This window comes from Callorhinchus milii, unplaced genomic scaffold, assembly GCF_018977255.1.
Source record: "Callorhinchus milii isolate IMCB2004 unplaced genomic scaffold, IMCB_Cmil_1.0 Scaffold5, whole genome shotgun sequence".
Lineage (NCBI taxonomy): Eukaryota > Metazoa > Chordata > Chondrichthyes > Chimaeriformes > Callorhinchidae > Callorhinchus > Callorhinchus milii.
This window is the reverse complement of record NW_024704746.1, coordinates 64,077,549-64,099,696: the sequence shown is the minus strand read 5'-3', so window position 1 is coordinate 64,099,696 and position 22,148 is coordinate 64,077,549. Positions and strand designations below refer to the sequence as shown.

General features: G+C 41.8%; 1 protein-coding gene across 1 annotated transcript; it reads left to right on the top strand.

Moving 5' to 3' along the window:
- The first annotated feature begins 1,054 nt into the window (after positions 1-1,054).
- Positions 1,055-22,090, top strand: copg2 (COPI coat complex subunit gamma 2). The gene is made up of 24 exons (XM_007890844.2): positions 1,055-1,186; positions 3,595-3,647; positions 4,209-4,289; positions 4,639-4,710; positions 5,051-5,130; positions 5,965-6,040; positions 6,614-6,706; positions 6,917-7,003; positions 8,065-8,222; positions 8,721-8,854; positions 9,606-9,673; positions 10,469-10,657; positions 11,466-11,561; positions 12,762-13,005; positions 13,657-13,732; positions 14,182-14,285; positions 15,119-15,244; positions 16,183-16,248; positions 17,270-17,409; positions 17,844-18,015; positions 18,751-18,848; positions 19,539-19,677; positions 20,148-20,246; positions 21,152-22,090. The coding sequence occupies exons 1-24, from the start codon at positions 1,150-1,152 to the stop codon at positions 21,280-21,282; spliced, it is 2,619 nt and encodes an 872-aa protein (XP_007889035.1). The 5' UTR covers positions 1,055-1,149; the 3' UTR covers positions 21,283-22,090.
- The last annotated feature ends 58 nt before the right edge of the window (positions 22,091-22,148 follow it).

Genomic DNA, 22,148 nt, shown 5'->3' with positions numbered 1-22,148 from the left:
GGCGTGGAGATGGGGGAAGGCAGAGCGGGTCATAGCGCGGAGTTGGGGGAAGGCAGAGCGGGTCATGGTGTGGATGTGTTATTTCGTAAAATAAATAATAAATAATAAATAATAAATAATAATAAATGTAAAATAAATAAAAGTGATAATAATAATTTGGTCACTCAAAACCCACGTCTGTCTGTCTGTCTGTGGGGCGCAATGTCACACACAAAAAATATACAGTCAATTCAGTGTACAGTGTGTCCTGTGAAGCGCTTTGAGACGCCTGGAAGACGTGATGATGATTATTATTATTATTATTGTTAGGGCGGGGCTACAGCTGTCACTCAATATGTGGGGGAGGGGCTGCAGCTGTCACACACTGTGTGGGGCGGAGCTACAGCTGTCACTCAATATGTGGGGGCGGAGCTCCAGCTGTCACTCAATGTGTGGGGCGGGGCTACAGCTGTCACTCAATGTGTGGGGGCGGAGCTACAGCTGTCACTCAATATGTGGGGGCGGAGCTACAGCTGTCACTCAATGTGTGGGGCGGGGCTACAGCTGTCACTCAATGTGTGGGCGGGGCTACAGCTGTCACTCAATGTGTGGGGCGGGGCTACAGCTGTCGCTCAATGTGTGCGGGCGGGGCTATAGCTGTCACTCAATGTGTGGGGGCGGGGCTATAGCTGTCACTCTATATGTGGGGCGGGGCTATAGCTGTCACTCAATATGTGTGGGCGGGGCTCTCTGTCACTCAGTGTGTGGGGGCGGGGCTCTATCTGTCACTCAGTATGTGGGGGCGGGGCTCTATCTGTCACTCAGTATGTGGGGGCGGGGCTCTATCTGTCACTCAGTGGGGGGGCGGGGCTCTACCCGTCACTCGGTGTGGGGGGGCGGGGCTGCGGCTGTCACTCAGCGCGTGGAGTGGCACCGGTGTACGTGGCTCTGTCACGCAGTCCGTGCGGTGCGTGTGCGTGTGTGTGTGCGCGCGTGTATGTGCGTGCGCATGTGTGTGGGCGGGGCTCGGTCCATCACTCAGGGCGGGAGCGAGCGCGTTGCCCCGGTGACCGGGCCCGGGGGAGGGGTGGGGGTGTGTGGGTGTGGGGGGAGGGGGTGACTCCGGGGGCGGAGGGGACGAGATTGATTTCGATAACCGGCGGCGCGAAGATGAATAAGAAATTCGACAAGAAAGACGAGGAGTTGGGTCAGTGACGCTCGTTAACCCCTTCACCTTCTCCCGCTGGGCCCGAGGGGAGGGATTAACGGGGTGTTGGCGGCGGCGGGAGGGGGTGTGAGTGGGGGGGAGGGGGGTGTGTGGGGGAGGGGGTGTGAGTGGGGGGGAGAGGGGTGTGAGTGGGGGGGAGGGGGGGTGTGTGGTGGAGGGGGTGTGAGTGGGGGGGAGAGGGGGTGTGAGTGGGGGGGAGGGGGGGTGTGTGGTGGAGGGGGTGTGAGTGGGGGGGAGAGGGGGTGTGAGTGGGGGGGAGGGGGGTGTGAGTGGGGGGGAGGGGGGGTGTGAGTGGGGGGTGTGAGTGGGGGGGAGAGGGGTGTGTGTGTGGTGGAGGGGGTGTGAGTGGGGGGGAGAGGGGGTGTGTGTGTGGTGGAGGGGGTGTGAGTGGGGGGTGTGGTGGGAGGGGGTGTGAGTGGGGGGGAGGGGGTGTGAGTGGGGGGGAGGGGGTGTGAGTGGGGGGGGGAGGGGGTGTGTGTGTGGCCGTGTGTGTGTGTGGGGGGGGACTGAGACGGGGGTTACGAACCGTCCTTCCGGGCGCTGCCGCTTTTTGGGGCCTCGCTCTTCCCTGAATTTAACGGCGGAGCGACAGGCCATGGGCCGCAGGCCTCCCCTCACCCAGGCCCCGGGAGGTCCCCGGGAGGGAGGAGGCGGCGGCGGAGGAGGAGGAGGCGGCGGCTCGGGGCCCTTTTCACTTTACGGTAATTGTTACTGAGGCCCTTCTGGGGAGGTTTGTTTGATGTGTATATGTATATATATAGAGAGAGAGAGAGAGAGAGAGGGGTTGTCAGTCACTCCATGTCCTGGTCCTCGCTTCAATAATAATAATCATAATATAATTATTATAGTATTATTATAATTATTATAAGATTGTTATAATAATAATAAGAGGAGAAGCATAATGTGGATGAGGGGCTGTCAGATCTGTCAGTCACTCGCCTGTCTGGGCCCTCTTCTGTAATAATAATAATAATAATGATAGCAATCGTGTAATAATAATAATAATTATCATCGTCGTCGTAGCGACCCTTCTGCACTTGTCGCAGCGTCTCGCCTCGTCGTCGTCGCCGCGTCTTCGAGGGCCGTACCGTGAAGTCCCGCCCCGCAAAGCCCGCGGTCCCGTTCGCCCGCTGCGCGGCGTCTTTTCCGCGGAGCGCTTCGCGGCGTCTTTTCCGCGGAGCGCTTCGCGGCGTCTTTTCCGCGGAGCGCTTCGCGGCGTCTTTTCCGCGGAGCGCTTCGCGGCGGCTCGGGGGGGGGGGGAACCTGTTACGGCGCTGTGTCGGTGGCGAAGATCGGTGTTGATATCCGCTCCGGGAGCGTAGTGACTGTTTCTGCGGGCAGTCGGTTTGCTCGTGCGCAGCCGTGTGTCCTCGCAAACAAACAATCGCGGAGTGACTGACCCAATTCTTACTTAGGGAATTTATCTATCGATCCGTGTGCTTTTCTCTGCCCCTCCCCCTCTCACCCCCCCCCCCCCCCCCCCGCTCCTCTCACCCCCGCTCCCCCCTCCCTCTCTCACACCGCCCTTGCCCCTCTCACCCCCCCCCCGCTCCTCTCACCCCCGCTCCCGCCTCCCCCACTCATCGAGCTGCCCCACTTTTCTCTATCATTCACTATTCTCTTTCTCTCTGCTCTGCCCTCAATTTAAGGAGGCCAAGTTGTGCAATTATTGCCCGCAAAGCTGCTTCAACATTGCTGTGACCATCCGTTAAGAGTCTGTGGGGCAATGACCTGTATCCAGATTGGGCAAGTTCACGCCGAATTGAACTTGTTATTGTTGTACTGTACATAAGAAAATGACTAGGCTTTCCTTCCCTTCAAGTGGCGAGGTGCTTGGCCTTCGCAAAATATCTCTTCCCCCCCCCTTTCCCCCACCCCAGCGACAGAAATGGGAAGTATTAGAATAATGTAGGATTTAATCCCGTGCTCTACCAATTCATTGTGCCGTCTGGCGAGTAAATAAACTGGCGAACGTTTGCGAGGTGACTGGAATTTTTAGCGTAGGGAATCTATTTACGCAGTTCTCAAGCCAAAGTTCATGTGAAATTAAAGTTACGACTAATTTGTCAATTGAAATCAGTGTTCTGCCCCCCCCCCCACCCCCCCCCCGTTCTCTGGAACTCCATCCCAGAGTCCCTCCAACTCACTCCCTCTCTCTCCCCTCGTTCAAGGCTCACTTCAAGATGTCGCTCTTCATCTGCGCTTTCGGTCATCTTTCTGCTTCCCTTCCCCCCCCCCCCAACCACCCTTCGAGTGCTCATCCAGCAGTGAGCTTTGAGACGTATTGTATCCGGACATAAAATCATATGGTTAGCATTGTTCTGCAAGCAAACTTGCAGTCTACCACAGCCATCATAACTAGCCTCTTAACTTTGTATTCGTTTCAGGAAGTGGTTCCAACCCTTACCAACAGCTGGAGAAGAGTACAGTCCTCCAAGAGGCAAGTCTTTGATCTCCGTGTTATTTCTTTAACCTTCAAAGTTATGTGGTGGTAAACTTTGCGAGAATTGATGGCTACGTAGATCGAGCTCTGGGAGATCAGTCTCCTTTTATGTTTAGTCCAGTTATATGGATAGTTCAGTTTATGGAATAATTTTTGCTATCAAAATGAGTATTCAATGAACATGATTTAACTGGGCTAAAATTAAGGCATGTGAAATTGACGGGTCTACCATCCCCATAGCTGAGGAAGACGGTGCTTTATTGCTCTGGACACTAATTAAGTGTACCAGATTCATAATAATAATAATCCTTGCATTTGATATAGCATTTTTTGTGGAATCCGTAACTCTGTTTGTCCAGCGCCTTGGGACGCCCTCCAGACGTGAAAGCTGCTATACAAATGTCATTTTGTTGTTGTTTTAGAATGAATGAGTGCACAAATGATAAAATATAAAATAAGTGTCTATAAATACCCCAATTGGAGCATAACCATTGTTGCAAACTTTTAAAATGAGTGTTCAACTGTACATCACTAACAAACCTTTCCTGTTGTTCGTAGGCCCGTGTATTTAATGAAACACCACTGAACCCCAGAAAATGTCTGCATATCCTTACGAAGATTCTGTACCTGCTGAACCAGGTAACTCTGATAAAGTTTGATTCACTATTGTACAAAACTGACCAGAAAAAAAATCAGATTTTTGAAAACAGCTTACATCGCATCTCTAAATGTCTCACCAATTTTAACTAAGCTATATGGTAAAGTGGTGCATGAGCTGTGATTTCTTCATTAAATTGTCTGACTGAAAAGTGTAATACTTGAACTAGGAATACTGCAGATGAGCATAATTAATCTACCTTTATCTGAAGCACAAGCATATTGAGGGAAAACTGATTTCCATCCTTCCAATATGTTTAATGTAACTAAAGTTTCTCAAATCGTTCCAAGTACATATTTGATCTTACTTGTCTCTTCTCTCTCCACTAAGGGTGAACATTTTGGAACCACGGAAGCCACTGAGGCGTTCTTTGCAATGACTAAGCTGTTTCAGTGCAATGATGTAAGTGTTCTAAATTGAATTTTTAGAAAGAAAATGTCAATGTTTCAGTTCTTGAAGGAACAAGCAATGAACATTAATACAAGACTTGCCTCAATTATAGATTCTAAAGTGGCAAGGAAATAATAATAATCCTTGCATTTGACATAGCGCCTTATCACGTCTTCAAGATGTCTCAAAAGACTTCACAGAATATACTGTAAAGTGGAGTGACTATATTTTGTGGATGATACGCCCGCAATCATTTTTTTTCTTAATATTTTTCTCTTATTTGTTCCTAACTTAAATGTGATATTTAAGACCTGAAAGATAATTTACTTTTAATATTTTTGTCTGCCTACAGCAAATCCTCAGAAGAATGTGTTACTTAACAATTAAAGAGATGGCTAACATTTCAGAAGATGTAATCATAGTCACAAGCAGGTAAGGGCACAGAAGTACATTTAGCCTTGGTAAATTCGTTGGCAATATTTTGGTTATTAAGAATAAGTTGAGAACTCAGGCTGATCAGAAGTACAGGCTGGTGTTCAAGATAAAAGGAGAAATTAAATTTAAACAAGGCTAAATAGAGAAATCAGATTGAAGGATAATCTGAATTTTTTTTGTAACACAAAAGAGAAAGGATAAATGTTCGGAAAAGAGTCATTTGTGAGCAGTAAAGGTATAAGATATGATATTTGAAGGAAAGATTGGTCCTTTTAAGGGATGAGGTACAGAGAGAATATTTAGAGCGTAGGGAAATCGCCAGGGAATTATACATTCTTTACATTAATCTACAGCTGTGTTCCCAAACATTTTTGCGATGCATCCTACGTACATTAATGTCCCACGTGCACCATCGCCCTTCTGGAACATGCACTCATGTTAATGCGCTCCTCAACAGGTATGGGCTTGTCTCCCCCTTGGTCTCTTGTCCCTGGGCTGGTAAGCAACCAGTGTTTGCAAGGCCCAATATCTCCTCACACTCAGCTTCTTTTTCTCCCCTGATTTGGGCAAAATGCTGTTAAACAGAAAACGTTTTACCCAGTAACCTCGGGCACCCCCAGTTTGAAAACTTATGAAAATCTACAAAAGTAATAAATACAGGTGGTAATCTTTCTCACATGTTTTTGTAGTTTGTCTCGATCAACGTGTATTAATGTTGAAAATGGAAAATGTCCCTATTTTCAAGCATCCATGTCAGGATTAAGCACTTAATGTAATTGTAACCAATGTGCATTTAATTTAATTTGGTTGCTATTTGACATTGTATTCCAGTTTGACCAAGGACATGACTGGGAAGGATGATGTTTACAGAGGTCCAGCTGTGAGGGCGCTCTGCCGTATTACAGATGTAAGTATGGTGGGTTGGGGTTGGGGGGGGGTGTTGCGAGGAGGGGGGAGATTAACAAATGGGTATTTTGGTGACAATGCTCATCTGCTAAAATGATTTTGTCTCCTGGAGAGTGGGTCAAGAAAATCCTGTATATGCGTAGAATTTTACTATTGGATTCGTTATCTAATTGTGAAAAGGACTGCTTCTCAAAAGTATTGTTAAAGAGTAGAAGGGTTTATCAATTGATATAATAGGAAGGTTGGTCCATCAGTAAAGTTCCTTCCTTCTGATCAGATGGATGCAGGTTTGAGTGATTTAACTGTGTGTCGCTTGACTTTATGTTGCTCTGTCAAGAGTACTGTTAGATAGCAGACAAATCATCCAATGTGGGTGATTCCTATAACACGGGAAATAATAATAATAATTATTGCATTTGATACAGTGTCTTATCACGTCGTTGAAACGTCTCAAAGCTCTTCACAGAATATATTGTATGCTGCATTGCCGATGTATTTTTTGGGCGAAAACGCGGCTAATAATAATAACGATGAGCATAATGTTGAAGCAAGAGTGTTTTGGTTTCTTTGATAGATGACAATGCTGCAGGGTATTGAACGCTACATGAAGCAAGCAATTGTGGATAAAGTTCCAAGTGTATCCAGCTCTGCCTTGGTCTCCTCTATGGTAAGAGTGCTTGAAATGCTAATTTATCATAATTTAAAAAACAAATTGTCATTTCTGACACTATTGCAAACAAAATATGCCCAAACTTTCTGGGCTTCTAATGAAAATATTTGGTATTTAATTGGGGGCAAAGTATCCTCTCTGAATTGATGATGATCTTTTCGTCTGAAGTGTCCTGGTTTGCTATTGAAGATTTTAACTGTTTTTCAGCACCTTGTCTCCACAAGTTATGATATTGTGAAACGCTGGGTAAATGAGGCTCAGGAAGCTGCCTCAAGTGACAACATCATGGTGCAGGTAAGCTGCTTAAAACCTAACGTTTCCGCAATTTAGCATTGCAGTCAAATTAACTTAGAATTATTAAAAAGTGCTGTTCCACTAAATGTCACAAAATCCTTGTGCTCTCTGTGCCGCCTTGTTTTTAACTTTAACCCGCTATCAGTTTAGTTGCCATGGGAATAGGGGGGCTGTATACTAGGACCTGTATGCTCTTTGCAGTTGGCCGTATCCATTCAATATGTCAAATCATTGAGATTGTAAACAGCACTTCTGTTCTCAGTCATCTCTAGCTACCAGTTCTAAACAGTATAACATCACAATTAGAGATTCCAAGCTCCCAAGTCTCAGATTGATGTGGAGAAAATTTAAGTGTTTTAAGGTTCCTTATGTTTTATCTCCCAAGTACAGCAAACACTTCTTGCTCAAAACAACAACAAAACATTACATTTGCATAGCGCCTTTCATGTTGGGAGGATGTCCCTTGACGCTAGGACGAAACAAAGAACATTGGGAAGCTCTCCCTCTCCTGGAAGTTTCGTGTTAAAGGACATTTTTTTTTGCCTTCTCACCAGCTGTGGAAGAGACTATTAATAGTTTAATACCATATTGTTTTTCATTTTTGTACTGTATTTCAGATGCATTGGAATATTGCATCGCCGGCAGGGCGAAACCTTGGGCAAGTTTCCTTCCTCCACATGCCTGATAATAATCCCTCAAGCAAAAAAAACAATAATAATTTGGTCACTCAATCCACGATTGCTGTGTGCAATTGGCTGCCGCGTTGCATCCACAAAATATACAGTTAATTCACTTTACAGTGTATTCTGTGAAGCGCTTTTGAGACGTCTAGAAGACGTGAAAAGCGCTATATCAAATGCAAGGATTATTGTTATATTCCTTTCCCTTTTATTTTAATTTTATATTCTCAAACAGTAACTCTCACTGCAAAACTGCAATGAATGCTTCAAGGCAATGAAGGCATGTTATCCCGTGTTATATGTCTCGGAACTGATTTGCAAGGCAGTTTAGCGTTTCCACAATAAGGCGTCCTAAACCGCTGATGTTTTCTTCTGTTACAGTACCATGCTTTAGGCCTTTTGTATCGAATTCGGAAGGCTGACCGTTTAGCTGTCACAAAGATGGTCAACAAATTTACAAAGTCTGGTCTGAAGTCGCCGTTTGCATATTGCATGTTGATTCGCATTGCAAGTAGGCTCCTGGAGGAGTCAGAGAGTGGGTAAGTTGTACACTTCTCTGTTTCTTTTGTTTCATCTCCTCTTTACACGCCAAGCCATTTTGTGTAACATGTTAAGCTAATTACATTGAAAGGAAAAAAATACGCACACACACAAACAAACATTTTGAAAACAGTTAACCAGTTTTGAGAATGATTGTTCATCTCCAAACATCCAGTCAAATTGTAACTGGATCATCAGATAATATTATTATACTATAACTGCCAGTCACTTAAAAACATTAATAATAATCCTTAAAACATTTGATATAGCGTCATTGAGATGCCTCAAACCGCTTCATAGGATATATTGTAAAGTGGATTGACTGTATTTTTGGGCAGCCAGTTACACACAGCAGTGTAACAAACAGTCATGGATTGAGTGACCCAATGTCCCTGGCCCCAATAAATTGCTGCTCTTTGATAAGTCCAAGATATCTATTATTATTGTTTCCCTGTTAATAATCTGTTGCTGACTCGGGAATTTTTATGATCGAATAGGCATGATAGTCCCTTATTCGATTTCATCGAAAGTTGCTTACGCAACAAGCATGAGATGGTTGTCTATGAATCAGCATCGGCTATTGTCCACCTCCCTAACTGCACTGCAAGGGAATTGGCACCAGCTGTCTCGGGTAAGTGTTTATATAACCTTAGACTCTTATCTTCCAGGATCACATGTGATGGTTTTATAATCAGAAATACATAGTGAGGGGAAAAAACATCTGATTACAGCAAAAATGCCTGATTCATTAATCCGTTGCTTAAAATTTTTTAAAACCTTAAGTGAAATAAATTTACAAATTATTTTTGCCCCCGATGGCTAAGATGGTAAACTGTGCCCTGTGTTTTCTTAGCTGTGCAGATCAACAAAGTCCCAGCTTCAATCCCTGGTCTGCCCCCAAATTGACTAACAGGCAAGCGTGGCAGTGAGACATTGAATTGGCTTAGCCATCCTTAGATTCTGCTCGCTATCCAGTTACCATTGCCAGAAAGAGTGCATGTGCCTGTTGGCTGGAGTGGGTTCATCCTCTATATGTGTCGTATGTGCCCCACCCCAATATGCTGCTGCTCATAATGGAATCCCCCCCCCCACCGCCACGTTTAGGATTAGTTTATTGAAGATTAGTGGTTTGAACAAGATACAGAAGTGCCGCTCCACTGGTGCCTTTAGAACTAAGAGAGGAGGGAGAAAAGATGATCATGAGGAAGTAGATAGCTTTTTGGCTAATAGTGCAACTCTTACAGGCTCCTTTGTAAGGAAACGGTTTGAAAGGCCGTGTGTTTTATTTTCTACATGCAAATAATATTTTAAACTGATCTTTGTTAATGCCTTTTTCTCTGTATAAATTATCATTTAAGATAACTTTTCTTATTACTTCTCAGTGCTCCAACTTTTCTGTAGCTCGTCTAAACCAGCCCTGAGATTTGCTGCTGTCAGAACCCTCAATAAAGTAAGTCTAGTGTCTGTATGGTGCTTTCCAGTTAAAAATGCATTGTCGTTACAGAACAGTAATATCTTCATGATGGCGATGTCTTTATTGATGGTGATCATGAAGATAATTTTTGCAATAGATACAGCTCTTTTTACATCAGGAAGCTGCCTCAAATCTTTTCAATGGATGTAAAGTCTAGTGATTATTATGCAGGCGAAAGCACAGCAGTTTACGTACAGCAATGTCCCACAAACAGCCATGAAGTGAATGAATGACTAATGTTTGATGTGACGATCGTGCCCTAATTTGCTCATTTTACTTTTAAAATACAGTACGCTCCATAGAATTGCATGGAGTCGGGACGGCACAGAGGCCATGCAATTATACGGAGTATGCAATTACCCCAAGTTCATTAGTCACTCACCGTTGCTCTTAGCGCTGCTTCTGCAACTAGCATGAAAGATAGCCAGAGGACAAGAGAGAGAATTGCTCATGTTTCCATCTAATGGCTTGTTACAAACCACCATTAATTGTGAGCTAAGAGCAGGGTCATTTGCCTACCTTTGTGGGTGAGAATAGTCTGTTATATGGAGGGTGTTGGGAAAAGGGAAAAGTGTTGCTGTACAAAAATCTGAAACCTGGAAATGTTTTAATTTTAACACAGTGAAATTATTGCTTGGAAGTAACCGTTATCAAAATAACTATCCATTGATTCAAAAAGCAATGGTCTTGTTTCCTAATGGGAATCATCAGGTAATATTCACAAACCGCTCTGTAATACCCCGTGTGTATTTTCTTTTCCTTCCCCCAAAGGTTGCAATGAAGCATCCGTCTGCAGTCACTGCTTGTAACCTGGATCTGGAGAATCTGATCACAGACTCGAATCGCAGCATTGCCACGCTTGCTATCACCACACTGTTGAAAACTGGAAGTGAAAGCAGTGTGGACCGGCTCATGAAGCAGATTTCCTCCTTTGTTTCGGAAATCTCTGATGAGTTTAAGGTAAATCTCTTGGCGACTCTTATCCAGCAGAACCTCTAGAGAGCGTAAATAAAGTGGTTCCTTTTCACGTTTGTTTTCCCATCCAGTTCTTTAAACAGCTGGAACAGTTTATCAGGAAGGGTAAATGAGATAGCCTGTAAAGAATTGTATGTATAAATAGGGCTTATGTTTTCAGGGTTTAAAAAAAAATTATTTTGGGTGGTTTATTTGTGAACCATGTTACGCATTATTTTGAGTTCTTAATCCTTTTTGGGGGGAGGACGTCCTCCCGACGTGAAAGGCGCTCAATAAATGGAATCTTGTTGTTGTTGAGGAGGGTGGGGGGGTCACTTTTAATGGAAGATTCAGATGCACCTGCACACACACAGGGGAGAGAGACGCCCTCACGCATATGCAGTGCGCGTTAGCACGTTTAACTATTTACGGTGGTTTTGCAGTGTTTATTAGACAAACACCAATCGGGGATGTTTTATCAGGGTTTTTCCAGTTAATCCTGAAAATCAGAAGCCCTAATTCTGTGTTGTGCCACCAGAGGAATGTTCTATAGCAGTAATGTACACTTAACTTCAATTCATCTGCTATGTTTGAAATGTGATTTTTTTTTTTAGCCATTTTTGTTCCAACTATAATTCTGAACTCTTGTCCTTGAGCAGGGAACTGTCACAGCTTGTAAAATTCAGAGTAGAGTTTTTTTATGTATTTTTTAAAAAAATAAAGAATTGCTTGTAAAACCAAATAAAAGGTTGGATTAAAAATTAGAGATACTGTTGAGAGAATTAATCATATTTGTTATACATTTGCTGTTTAGGTTGTTGTGGTTGAAGCGATCAGTGCACTGTGTCATAAATATCCTCGCAAACATAGCGTCATGATGAACTTCCTCTCCAACATGCTGAGAGATGAGGTGAGGTGTCATTCTCTTTTTTGTTTGTTTTGCACATTTTGAGGTTAATATTCTCTAAAGCTTCCCTGATTACTGGGTTTAATTGTAAAGGACTTCTTCAATACAAAGCCTAATAATCCTTAAATATTTGTAGGAAAATTTACCTCCTTCTTTATGTAGATTTACATAAGCATGTGAATGTCGTTCTCGCAGTCGGGGCTTCCCTCTTTACAATATATCCAGTGGCAAGGTACAGATGCATGGTATTATGCTTCTTAGCTTTACTCCTCTCTCCAAGGATTATGTTTGTTAGATTTGCTCCTCTCTACAAAAGCAGCATGTTTTTCACAAGTTCATCCGGGGTTTGACTATAACTACTCTCGTTATCTGTCTGTCACACAAGCAACACGCTCAAAGTCCGAAAAATAATCCACTGACACACGAGTACAAAACAAAAATACATATTTAAACTGTCCAAATTTCTGATGTGATTATTATTTTATATAACAGGTTCAAGTTCCTGTGAAATGTGTGTGTGCTGGAGCACCTTAATCCACCTTCAGTTGAAATAGTTTAATCTCTTATCTGTAGGAAAAATGAATCGCTGCCTCCGTAATTCTCTTTTCCTCCCTTTAGTTTGACTAAATAATGGTCGGCATTTATGCCTGTCCTCATTTCTTAAATTTGTTTTTGAAACATCAACAATAATAGCTAGGCTTAAAATGAATGCTACACAATACTGCTTTTTTTTAAAAGAACACTGTAGTCTGCAGTAAAATGGTTTGTTGGACGTGTATTAAAAATAAGTAAGTCTGTATAAGGAGCTTTCTTACTGTGGGAGCACATTGCAATAAGCCATATTGATCCATTCTATTAGTCTGTTGGCTCAGGTCTGGCCGTGCTGCCTGATGCTAAAAATACTGGAGTGACTTTGTAATGCTTCTGTGTTTAAAATGGTATTAAATTAAAATTTGTGGCAGTTAATTAAGATCAGAATTGAAGATGAATCTTCCAATTCTTAATTCATGACGATAAGTTCCTGTTGGCTGTCCTGCCTTAAGAGTTTCTAGCTTTGCTGGCACAAAATGAAACCTTAATTAGTACCTTCTTTAGGGTGTGTGCAGTAAGTAACCCTCTGGGGTAACTTGCCCTCTTAACTTTATTCACGTTACTCCATTTAAATTGTGATCGTTTCATTTCCCTTGTGTTTTGTCTGCTCAGGGAGGATTTGATTACAAGCGCGCCATTGTCGACTGCATAATCAATATCATTGAGGAAAATCCAGAGAGTAAGGAAACCGGCTTGGCCCACCTGTGTGAGTTTATCGAAGACTGCGAGCACACTGTTCTGGCCACTCGCATCCTCCACCTCCTGGGCAGGGAGGCTCCCAAGACCCCGGCACCATCCAAATACATCCGGTTTATATTCAACAGAGTGGTGTTAGAGAATGAGGCTGTCAGAGCTGGTAAGTTAGAATGGGTACAAACTGATCATCTCCATCATTCAAATTATCTACAGAAACAACTTTCAGCATTATAATAATAACAAGAGTCGCTGGGAACACTCAACAGGTCAGGCAGCATCTATGGAGAGAGGAAAATGAGTTAACGTTTCAGGTCGATAACCTTTCGTCAGAACTTTACTTCTCTCTACCCTGTCATGAGTTCCCAAACCTAACCAGGCAATGTAAAAGATGCTGTGTTTTCCCCAAGGAGAGCGAGAGAGATGGAAATCCATAGTCAAATGCCTGTTTCGACTGCTATTTGCAGGCACTTGATATAAGTTGCAGTGGAGAAGGAGGCTGTTTTGTCCGTTGAGCTATGCTAACTCAGTGTACCAAAGGGCTTTGCAGAGAAGGAATACAATCGAGTTTGTAGCAATGTACAGGAAATAGAAAATCCCCTCTATAAAAGGCACGTCTAAAAGAGTGGTAATTGTGCAGAAATAAATAACTCAGACATGAGATACTAGCTTAAATGTATCACGGAAACAATGCACTACATCATATGATCCAAAATATATTCATGTTCATTGTTTTTATGATTTGTTATTGATTCTAACTATGTAAAGAAAAAACATTGAATTATTTAAAATGTGTCCGTTATTTGTGTTTCAGCTGCTGTCAGTGCCTTGGCTAAATTTGGGGCCCAGAATGAGGAGCTACTTCCAAGTGTCCTCGTTCTCCTACAAAGGTAAGAGAGTGGAACATCCTCGAGCATTCACCTCCACAGGTAAAACGAATGCCTACGTGTGCAGGTACTTGATTCGGCACTGGAAAGAAGTTTCTAAACTTCTTTTAAGTTTTTTTTTATGTATTCATAATGCTTGTGCCTGGCATTTTCACTCCTTTTTTTAAAACAAATCTTGATTTGCTCATGGATTTGAATATCTAATAAAATGACAAGTTATGAGAGTATTTTACACTGAAACACCATCTCAAAGGGTGAAAAACTGATGAGTTACAAGCTATCCAGGGGGACTATTTATCAGAGGATCGTAATTAACATTTCTTATGGGAAATCACTGTGATATTGAATGCTGAGTTATGTGAGGTTGACGATTTATCCCAGGGACAGGTTATCAGTTTCACTGTGTTCTCTGACAAATGTATAAATCTAATTTAAAACCTTGTACCTGACAGGTGTATGATGGACTCTGATGATGAAGTTCGTGATCGTGCAACATTCTACGTGAATGTATTACAGCAGAGGCAGAAAGCTCTTAACGCCGCATACATCTTTAATGGTGAGTGAGAAATACACTGTAGCATTATTTTAATTATATATACTATATGTATATTACTTGCAGGTCTTTGCATTCTACCCGTCGTTTCGACTGACCAGTTCAGTGCATTTTCAGCTCATCTGTGACACTGCAAATAATGCCAATATCACAGTAGTAAAGCTATACAATAATATATATATCTGCTTCAACAGACATTTGTGGTAAGGTGTTTTTTTATTATTTTTACTATACCAATACTCTTCAAGTATCTATCAAATTCCCTGTAAGAATAATTTATTTACTGTCTCAACATTTCACATTACAATCAGTTTACTTCTTCAATTTTGTTACAGCTATCATTATGTTGTTTGATACCTTTTTTTTGGACAGCTCCACATAACATGACTAGAAAGATAATGATAAAAATGCACAGCAGATTGAACCTGATTTTTGGTGGGTGGGGGGGATTGGTTAACATTTTAGGTGTGAACATTTGTCACAACATTTGTCTTTATTTCAAATTTCAAATCCCTGTCTGTCCAGCACCTTGGGATGTCCTCCTGACGTCAAAGACGCTATACAAATGTAATTTGTTGTCATTATTTGTTTCAGATTCCCAACAATCGGCCTTTTATTTTTATCAAATGGAAAATTGTGATTTATTTAAAAACGTGCTATTGCAATATTTATTCATGCATCACGGATTGGTTCTAGACCAGATCGTTTTGCTCAAGTGGACATGAATCCAACTCTGCAAATGATATTTAATAGAACCATTCCTTTTTTACCATTTCTTAGTAGAAGCAGATGATGAATCCCTCCCTTCAAGTCATTTTAATGTGGTTGATTTACAGGCTTGTCTGTTTCCATTCCTGGGCTGGAGAGAGCTTTGCATCAGTATACCCTGGAGCCTTCGATTAAACCGTTTGATATGAAGTCCGTGCCTTTGGCTACTGCTCTTACTCTTGAGCAGAAGAATGGTATGGTTTTTTTTGGGTTGTTTTTGGAGATCAGTCGGGTGTCTGACACGTGGGGAAACCCATCACTATGCTTAGGAGTATCCAAACCAAGCTGAGAATTCCATGCATCTCACCTCCACATGGTTCAGTTACTCACTGAAAAGAGCAAAGTAACCTCTTACCTTTAAAACTTCTTACAAATGAAAATGATTCACTGGGATGGTACAATCTTACTTGTGAGCAAGTTTTAAATGTTTCTGTTCATTAGTTGACTGACATATTAAAACGAGAAGTTTCTCGAAAACATGGAACTGTATTTTTTCAGTGTTTCAATTAGAATGTCTCGAATTTTATGAGATAGCAATATGTTTAGGCTCACACAATGGAACTATTTCATTCAGTGAGAAACTGAAGCATCCAGATCGAGAGAGTACTAAATTTGATCCCTGATTTGGCTGTTACCTGGTCTCGCCCAAGGTCACACAAATAGAGCTGCAATAGGCCGCAGCATTCCTGGATTAGGGTAGAAAAAATTCAACCGAGGTTCTGCTCCTGATCACATTCCAGCATCACTGTTGGAGGTGTGCGCTTGTGAGCTTCTTAGAAAGATCAGTTGGGTTTGACTGAGGTGTATGACAGTCAATATCTAGGTTTACATATAATAATAATAATCCTTGCATTTGATATAGCGCCTTATCACGTCTTCGAGACGTCTCAAAGCGCTTCACAGAATATACTGTAAAGTGAATTGCCTATATTGTGTGGGAGAAACCCGGCAACCAATTGCGCACAGCCGTGGATTGAGTGACCAAATTATTATTTTTTTAAATCTATTTTTTACATATGAATAATGGCCAGACATCATAGGGCAGTTGGCATCTATGGAGCCGTGTTGCTGTATGTGAAGCAGCACCATTATTTGTCAAAACTATATCTACTCTGTATTTTTATCTCTGCAGAAATGACCCCTATTGCCAATAAGCAACCAGAGAAGATTGCACCATTACGTCAAGACATATTTCAAGGTAAATGCATTTCACACCATTTAAAATAAAGCTACGTAAAAGCTTTATTCCAACTTTTATTTTGGAAAAAAATATGTAACTTTATTCCAACTTTTATTGAAAAATACTACAATCATACATAAAGTCATACATTCATAATATACTTTATTGCTACTCAGTAGAATTATTCACTGAATAAGTCTCTTGTTTTTTGCTGAGGTCGGCATGGGCTGGTAATCTAAATGCTATAATTGTTTCATCAAGGGATTTATACAAAAGTCTTAAGTATACAATTCTTGCAAATCTGTCCCAGTCATTTCAAATATCTCTGATTTTAACAGTAATTTACTGGATTTAAAATACTTGATTTAAAAGCAACTATATTCATCAAATGTCCTAAATTATTATTGTGGATGAATATCAACGTACTTGTTGGTGTTGGATTTCCATCCTCCATTGTTGTCTGTTTTTTCCCCCTTATTTTATTGTTCCCACACATCATCACAGCTGAGAAGACAGGCAGTGTAGTAGCTGCTAGGCTTCGGTCAATACTGCTGTACAACTAACCGTAGGATTGCTGTCCTTTACTGTTTCCTGTCTTTCATCTCATCATAAGACATGTCTCTGATTGGCGCTTTATTACTGGGGGATTTGTCGACACAAGATCACTTTCTATATCTCTGCAGTGCTCGGAGTAATAATAATAGTCTTTGCATTAGATATAGCGCCTTTCATGTCATGGGACGTCTGAAAGCGCTTTGCAGGATATACTGTAAAGTAGTGACTGTATTTTGTGGGCGGCAATGTCCTGCAAACAGCCATGAAGTGAGTGCAACAATTAAAGACCGTTGTGCATCATTTTCTCAATTTAAATCATGAGTGGGTGTGTTGGGTGTGAACTCTATGGAACAAAATTCATTGGTTAAGATGCGCATTGGTAGTAGTAGGGCACTGTTCTTGAAATTAGTACCTTATAGTGGTATGAGGATGTTTCATGTTCGAGGAACACTATCTCGCATCTGCTTTCAATATTCGTGTACAGAGCAACTGGCAGCCATTCCTGAATTCAAGCACCTTGGCCCACTCTTCAAGTCCTCAGCACCTGTACAGCTCACTGAAGCAGAGACTGAGTATGTGGTTCGTTGCATCAAGCACACATTCAAACAACACATGGTGTTTCAGGTAATCACTGCCTTTAACTTTTAAACACCTCTCACCAATCCTATTCTGAGGAAAACATGCAAGGTTGGAGAGTATTTGAGTTTAAGGAAAGCTTTAGATCTGTTGGTCGTGATGGGATGTGTTCAACATTGGGTGATTGTATCAGTGGATTCTAACAACAGCTTGCGTTTATATCGCGCCTTTCATGCAGGATAGTGTCGCAGAGCACTTGGTAGTCCACCTTATTGGGGACAGAAAATGTTTTTGTTACTTTCAGTTGTGCTGGTTGAAGAAAATCCCGTATTATTGTAAGGATCATGGAACTGTTGGTGAACAAATGAATATTTGGGGGTTGATTGGTGTGGCCTTTTTGTAAATGTGTTAGCAAAAATGGTCAGCAGAATTGAGTTTCATTGGTTTCTTTCGAAACTGAACCTCTTATTGCTTTCCTACAGTTTGACTGTACCAATACTCTGAATGACCAGTTACTGGAGAAGATTACAGTCCAGATGGAGCCATCAGATGCCTATGAGGTGGTTCATTATGTGGCAGCACCAGCTCTTCATTTTAACCAACCTGGTTCCTGCTATACTTTGGTGATGCTGCCTGAAGATGACCCCACAGCAGGTGAATATCCCTCAGTATTGCTACAGTGATGTGTCTTTCCAACTGATGGACAGATAACTTATTATTCTACAACTCTTGTTACATTCTGTACATCCAGTACATGTTTTACACTCCTAAGATGAATGGATGTCAACCCTTGGCAATTCCTACTTTGGGAACTCGGTATCTATATGTTGGTCAGGTATGGGGGGGGTTAGACTCTAGATCAAGCTCACTGTTCATTGCCACATTCACCCCCGAACTCCAGAAGAACACCTTCAGTAATCCTTGTGACCTCTGAATGAGCTTTCCATTGATGCTGTATTATACGATGTTCTGTTTTATGAAGCCATAGCCACTAAGAGTTGAATAGTGAGTCCCCATTGTTAAGTCTTCAAGCCCCCGCCCCCAACCCATAAAAAAAGTTTGCTTAAAACCCCTATCGGTCTCTATATCTCCATAGCAAAAGGACTTTTAACTCAGATTTCTGGGCTGATTCAAAATTAGGTTACAGTACTCAAAAATAACAGTGCCCTGACCCTAATAGGCCCCCTCAGTCTGTACAAATCTGATGCTGTATAAACGTGAATGCGCCTGTTATTTTGCAACCCAGTATTTTCACACAACGCTAAGGATTGTGTTCATCTGTTCAATTATAGTGAAGGTAAGATTTTTCGCCATCATTGCTGAGTGTGAGTATAGTGAAAATATTGGGAGATTATCCATTCTAAAGACCCGTTTGTGGTTATTCCCTAGTTTCCTGCACATTTAGCTGCACCATGAAATTCATAGTGAGAGACTGTGATCCCAACACTGGACTGCCGGAAGTTGATGGATATGATGATGAGTATGTGGTAAGTAAGTAAAGCACAAAGCCATGTGTGCACCTTGTACAGGGTGACCAAAAAGTCGTGATACTATTGCAATGTCTAATAAGTCTTAAGGAAATTATGATATTTTTGTTGTTTTTAGATGATAGGGTAGATAACACGACTTGTTGGTCACCCTGTACAAACTCTACGTGGCAAGGTTAACACCGAGTAAAAATAATGACCAAAGGTTCAAGTAGATATATTGCTAAAGATTATATATTTTTTAAAAAAGCATGCAATGCAGCCTCTTAGATGAGGGCACAGTTAAAAATAATTGTACTGCTAATATTAATAGTCACAATTAAAATGTATTTTAATTACTGAGAACCGTTTAAATTTGCCCGACAGCGGTTTTAGCTGGTTAGATTCTAGCTGTACCCCCAACGCACACACTGGGGTTCCTAAGGCTTGGCTCTTGCCAACCTGCGTCTTAATACCTTCCGGAATTAGCTAAGCAGGATGCGTCCCTCCGGGGAGAGAGAGCGTATTCCATTCCAACAATCTATCTCTGGGATTTCCATGTTTAGGTGCGGAATTATATTATTCTCAGTTTGGTTCGGATACGATGATGGGTTTCCGCACCCACCCGGCTGACACAAAAACAAAAGGTCAGCTTAGCAAATGTGCAGACTGCTGTGAGATTGACCTGATCCTTCTATCTCTATGCTGTAGTTGGAGGACCTGGAGGTGACTGTATCTGATCACATACAGAAGGTGCTGAAACCTAACTTTACAGCTGCATGGGATGAAGTGGGTGAGGAGTTTGAGAAAGAGGAAACGTTTGCACTCTCTTCTGTGAAAACACTGGATGGTAAGTGTGTAATAAATGGTGGCCTGCTCCTGCTGTACAGTTTCTTTAAGGTCCAGCGGTAGCTGAAGGCATTGAGATCGACTTTTGTGCTGAGTTGTATTCTGTCCCTGCTTCAAGAATGGAGGCACTTCTATCAGAGGATAAGAGGCAAGGAATTCTAGGAGCCAAGGTCATTACCAATGACAATGTGATGGATTTAGTGTAAACAGTGAAAAAGATTGGAGGGAAGGTAAAGGGGCAATGGGATACTTGTGTCAGACTCTTAAATATTTTTGGACATTCATTTCATAGATCTCAAATGGGTTTGAGAATTGTCAAGTCCCCTTTATTCGCTAAAGAATTGCTGAACACAGATTTTAGCTAGTCAGTTATATCATCTGTTCAGGGGAAGCTGTCAGTTCTATTTTGTCTACTCTTTCTATTTGATGTATAACTGGCAAATAAGTTGTTTTTTTTTATTTTCATTGTAGAGGCTGTGAATAATATAATTAGTTTCCTTGGTATGCAGCCATGTGAGAGGTCAGACAAGGTGCCAGAGAACAAAAACGCCCACACATTGTGCCTGGCAGGTAAGTTTAACGGCACAGTATCAAATACAGATTATTATTATTATACATAAAGAGGGATGACCCCACAATGCTCAGTGACTGCTATTGTACATGCTAATGCCGGTGGCAATGCCCTCATTTTGAAATGATGCTAATACAGGATTGAATGTGTCAATGCATTGGTGGCCTACTTAACAGTAACTAGAACAAACTACAACAACAACAAATTGCACTTGTACAGAGCCCTTCACGTCGGAAAGTTACACTTAAGAGAATAACTACCCTTGTCTCCAAGCCATCTTGCCAATTGCCACTTTCCACCAAACAGACATATACATGGAATAACCCCTAAACATTGCACGTGGGATGTTGTGAGATATATATGATCTTCAGGCTGCATTCATTCATGAGTAAAAAATTATACACTGAATGGAGCAGTTTTTCTTATCTGGGGATATGTTAATTCTATTATGGAACATTTGAAAATGGCCCTCAAATCCATGTAACATCTTGATTATTAAATCACTAATTGTTTGCTTCCCAATAGAATAGTCTAAAGACTGCCTTACTTCCCATGTCTAAAGGAAACCACAGCTTTTTAACTAATAAAAGATTCCCGCTCATCTAACTTGTATTTACAAGTGGAATTACAAATTAGAAATGCACTGCTACATATATATTTAAAAAGAAAAAAATTGCAGGGCTACGGGAAAGTGCGGGGAAGTGGGACTAATTGATTAGTTCTTTGGAAGAGTTGGCACAGGTACAATGGGCCGAATGGCCTCCTTCTGTTCTATAGAATTCAGTGCTTCTATAGGTTTATTGGCATCCGAATGAATCTAATGCAACTTATTTTGACCTTCACGTTCTCACTGCTTCCTTCCGCTAAACGTTAACACTTTTCACAACCAAACTCCTTATTGCAGGTGTCTTCAGAGGAGGCCATGATGTGCTTCTGCGAGCCCGACTGGCTCTGGCTGACGGGGTGACCATGCAAGTGACCGTCAGAAGTGACGCCGAGACTCCAGTGGATGTCATCCTGATTTCTGTTGGTTAAACTTGTTGATTTTTCTTTTCTTCCCCCCTCCACACACCCCCACCCCCCTTTCAAGAAATGATGTACACTTTAAATTGCCTGACTGAAAGACCAATTTAGGTAAAAACATTTGAAAATCCCCGTGGGTTTCTTTCATGCGTAAAGCTTTACTGTGGAGTTTAACGTCAGGACCTATCTTCAGTGATGGTTTGCTTCCCAGCACAACAGTAAAAGAAAAACTGCCAAACCATCTCTTAAGTGATGAACATAATTTTTGCACGGTATATATTTTTAAGCTGTTTTTTTGGGGGGCCCTTTCTCCCCCCCCACCCCCCCACCCCCCGCTTGTCTTGGGAGACAATAGAATGCTGACATTCTTCTCCCAAGTCCCGGAATTTCTAGAATCTAAACTTCACACAGTTGACACTTTCATGGCAGGAGCTTGTCACGAGTGTTCAGATGTCGTCGCCCTGACGTGAAAGGCACCACATAAATGTAAATTGTGTCATAAAATTGAATTAACCTTAAGATTGTAGAAATCCCATAACATGGGAAAAGAAGGTCGGCATTATTTGCAGAAACAGATGCTATAAAAGAAGCCAGGAACTTGAAAATGTACATTATTTTTCTTGGCTCATCTGGAATACCAGTCGCGAAATGGCACTTTGTCAAAGGCTTTTGCTAATAATGTGTCCACATCTTATGAAACTAGCAAATGTTTGCTGTATGTGTTAAAAGATGAAGCCATGAGAAATGGTCACCAAGGATGAAAAGCAGACACTTTTTTGTGAAGCTTTATTTGCATAAAATAAAGATGAACTATGTTGATCATTTGACTCTATTTGCTTACTGGTAATGCATACAAATTTCTGAAAACAATTTCAAGA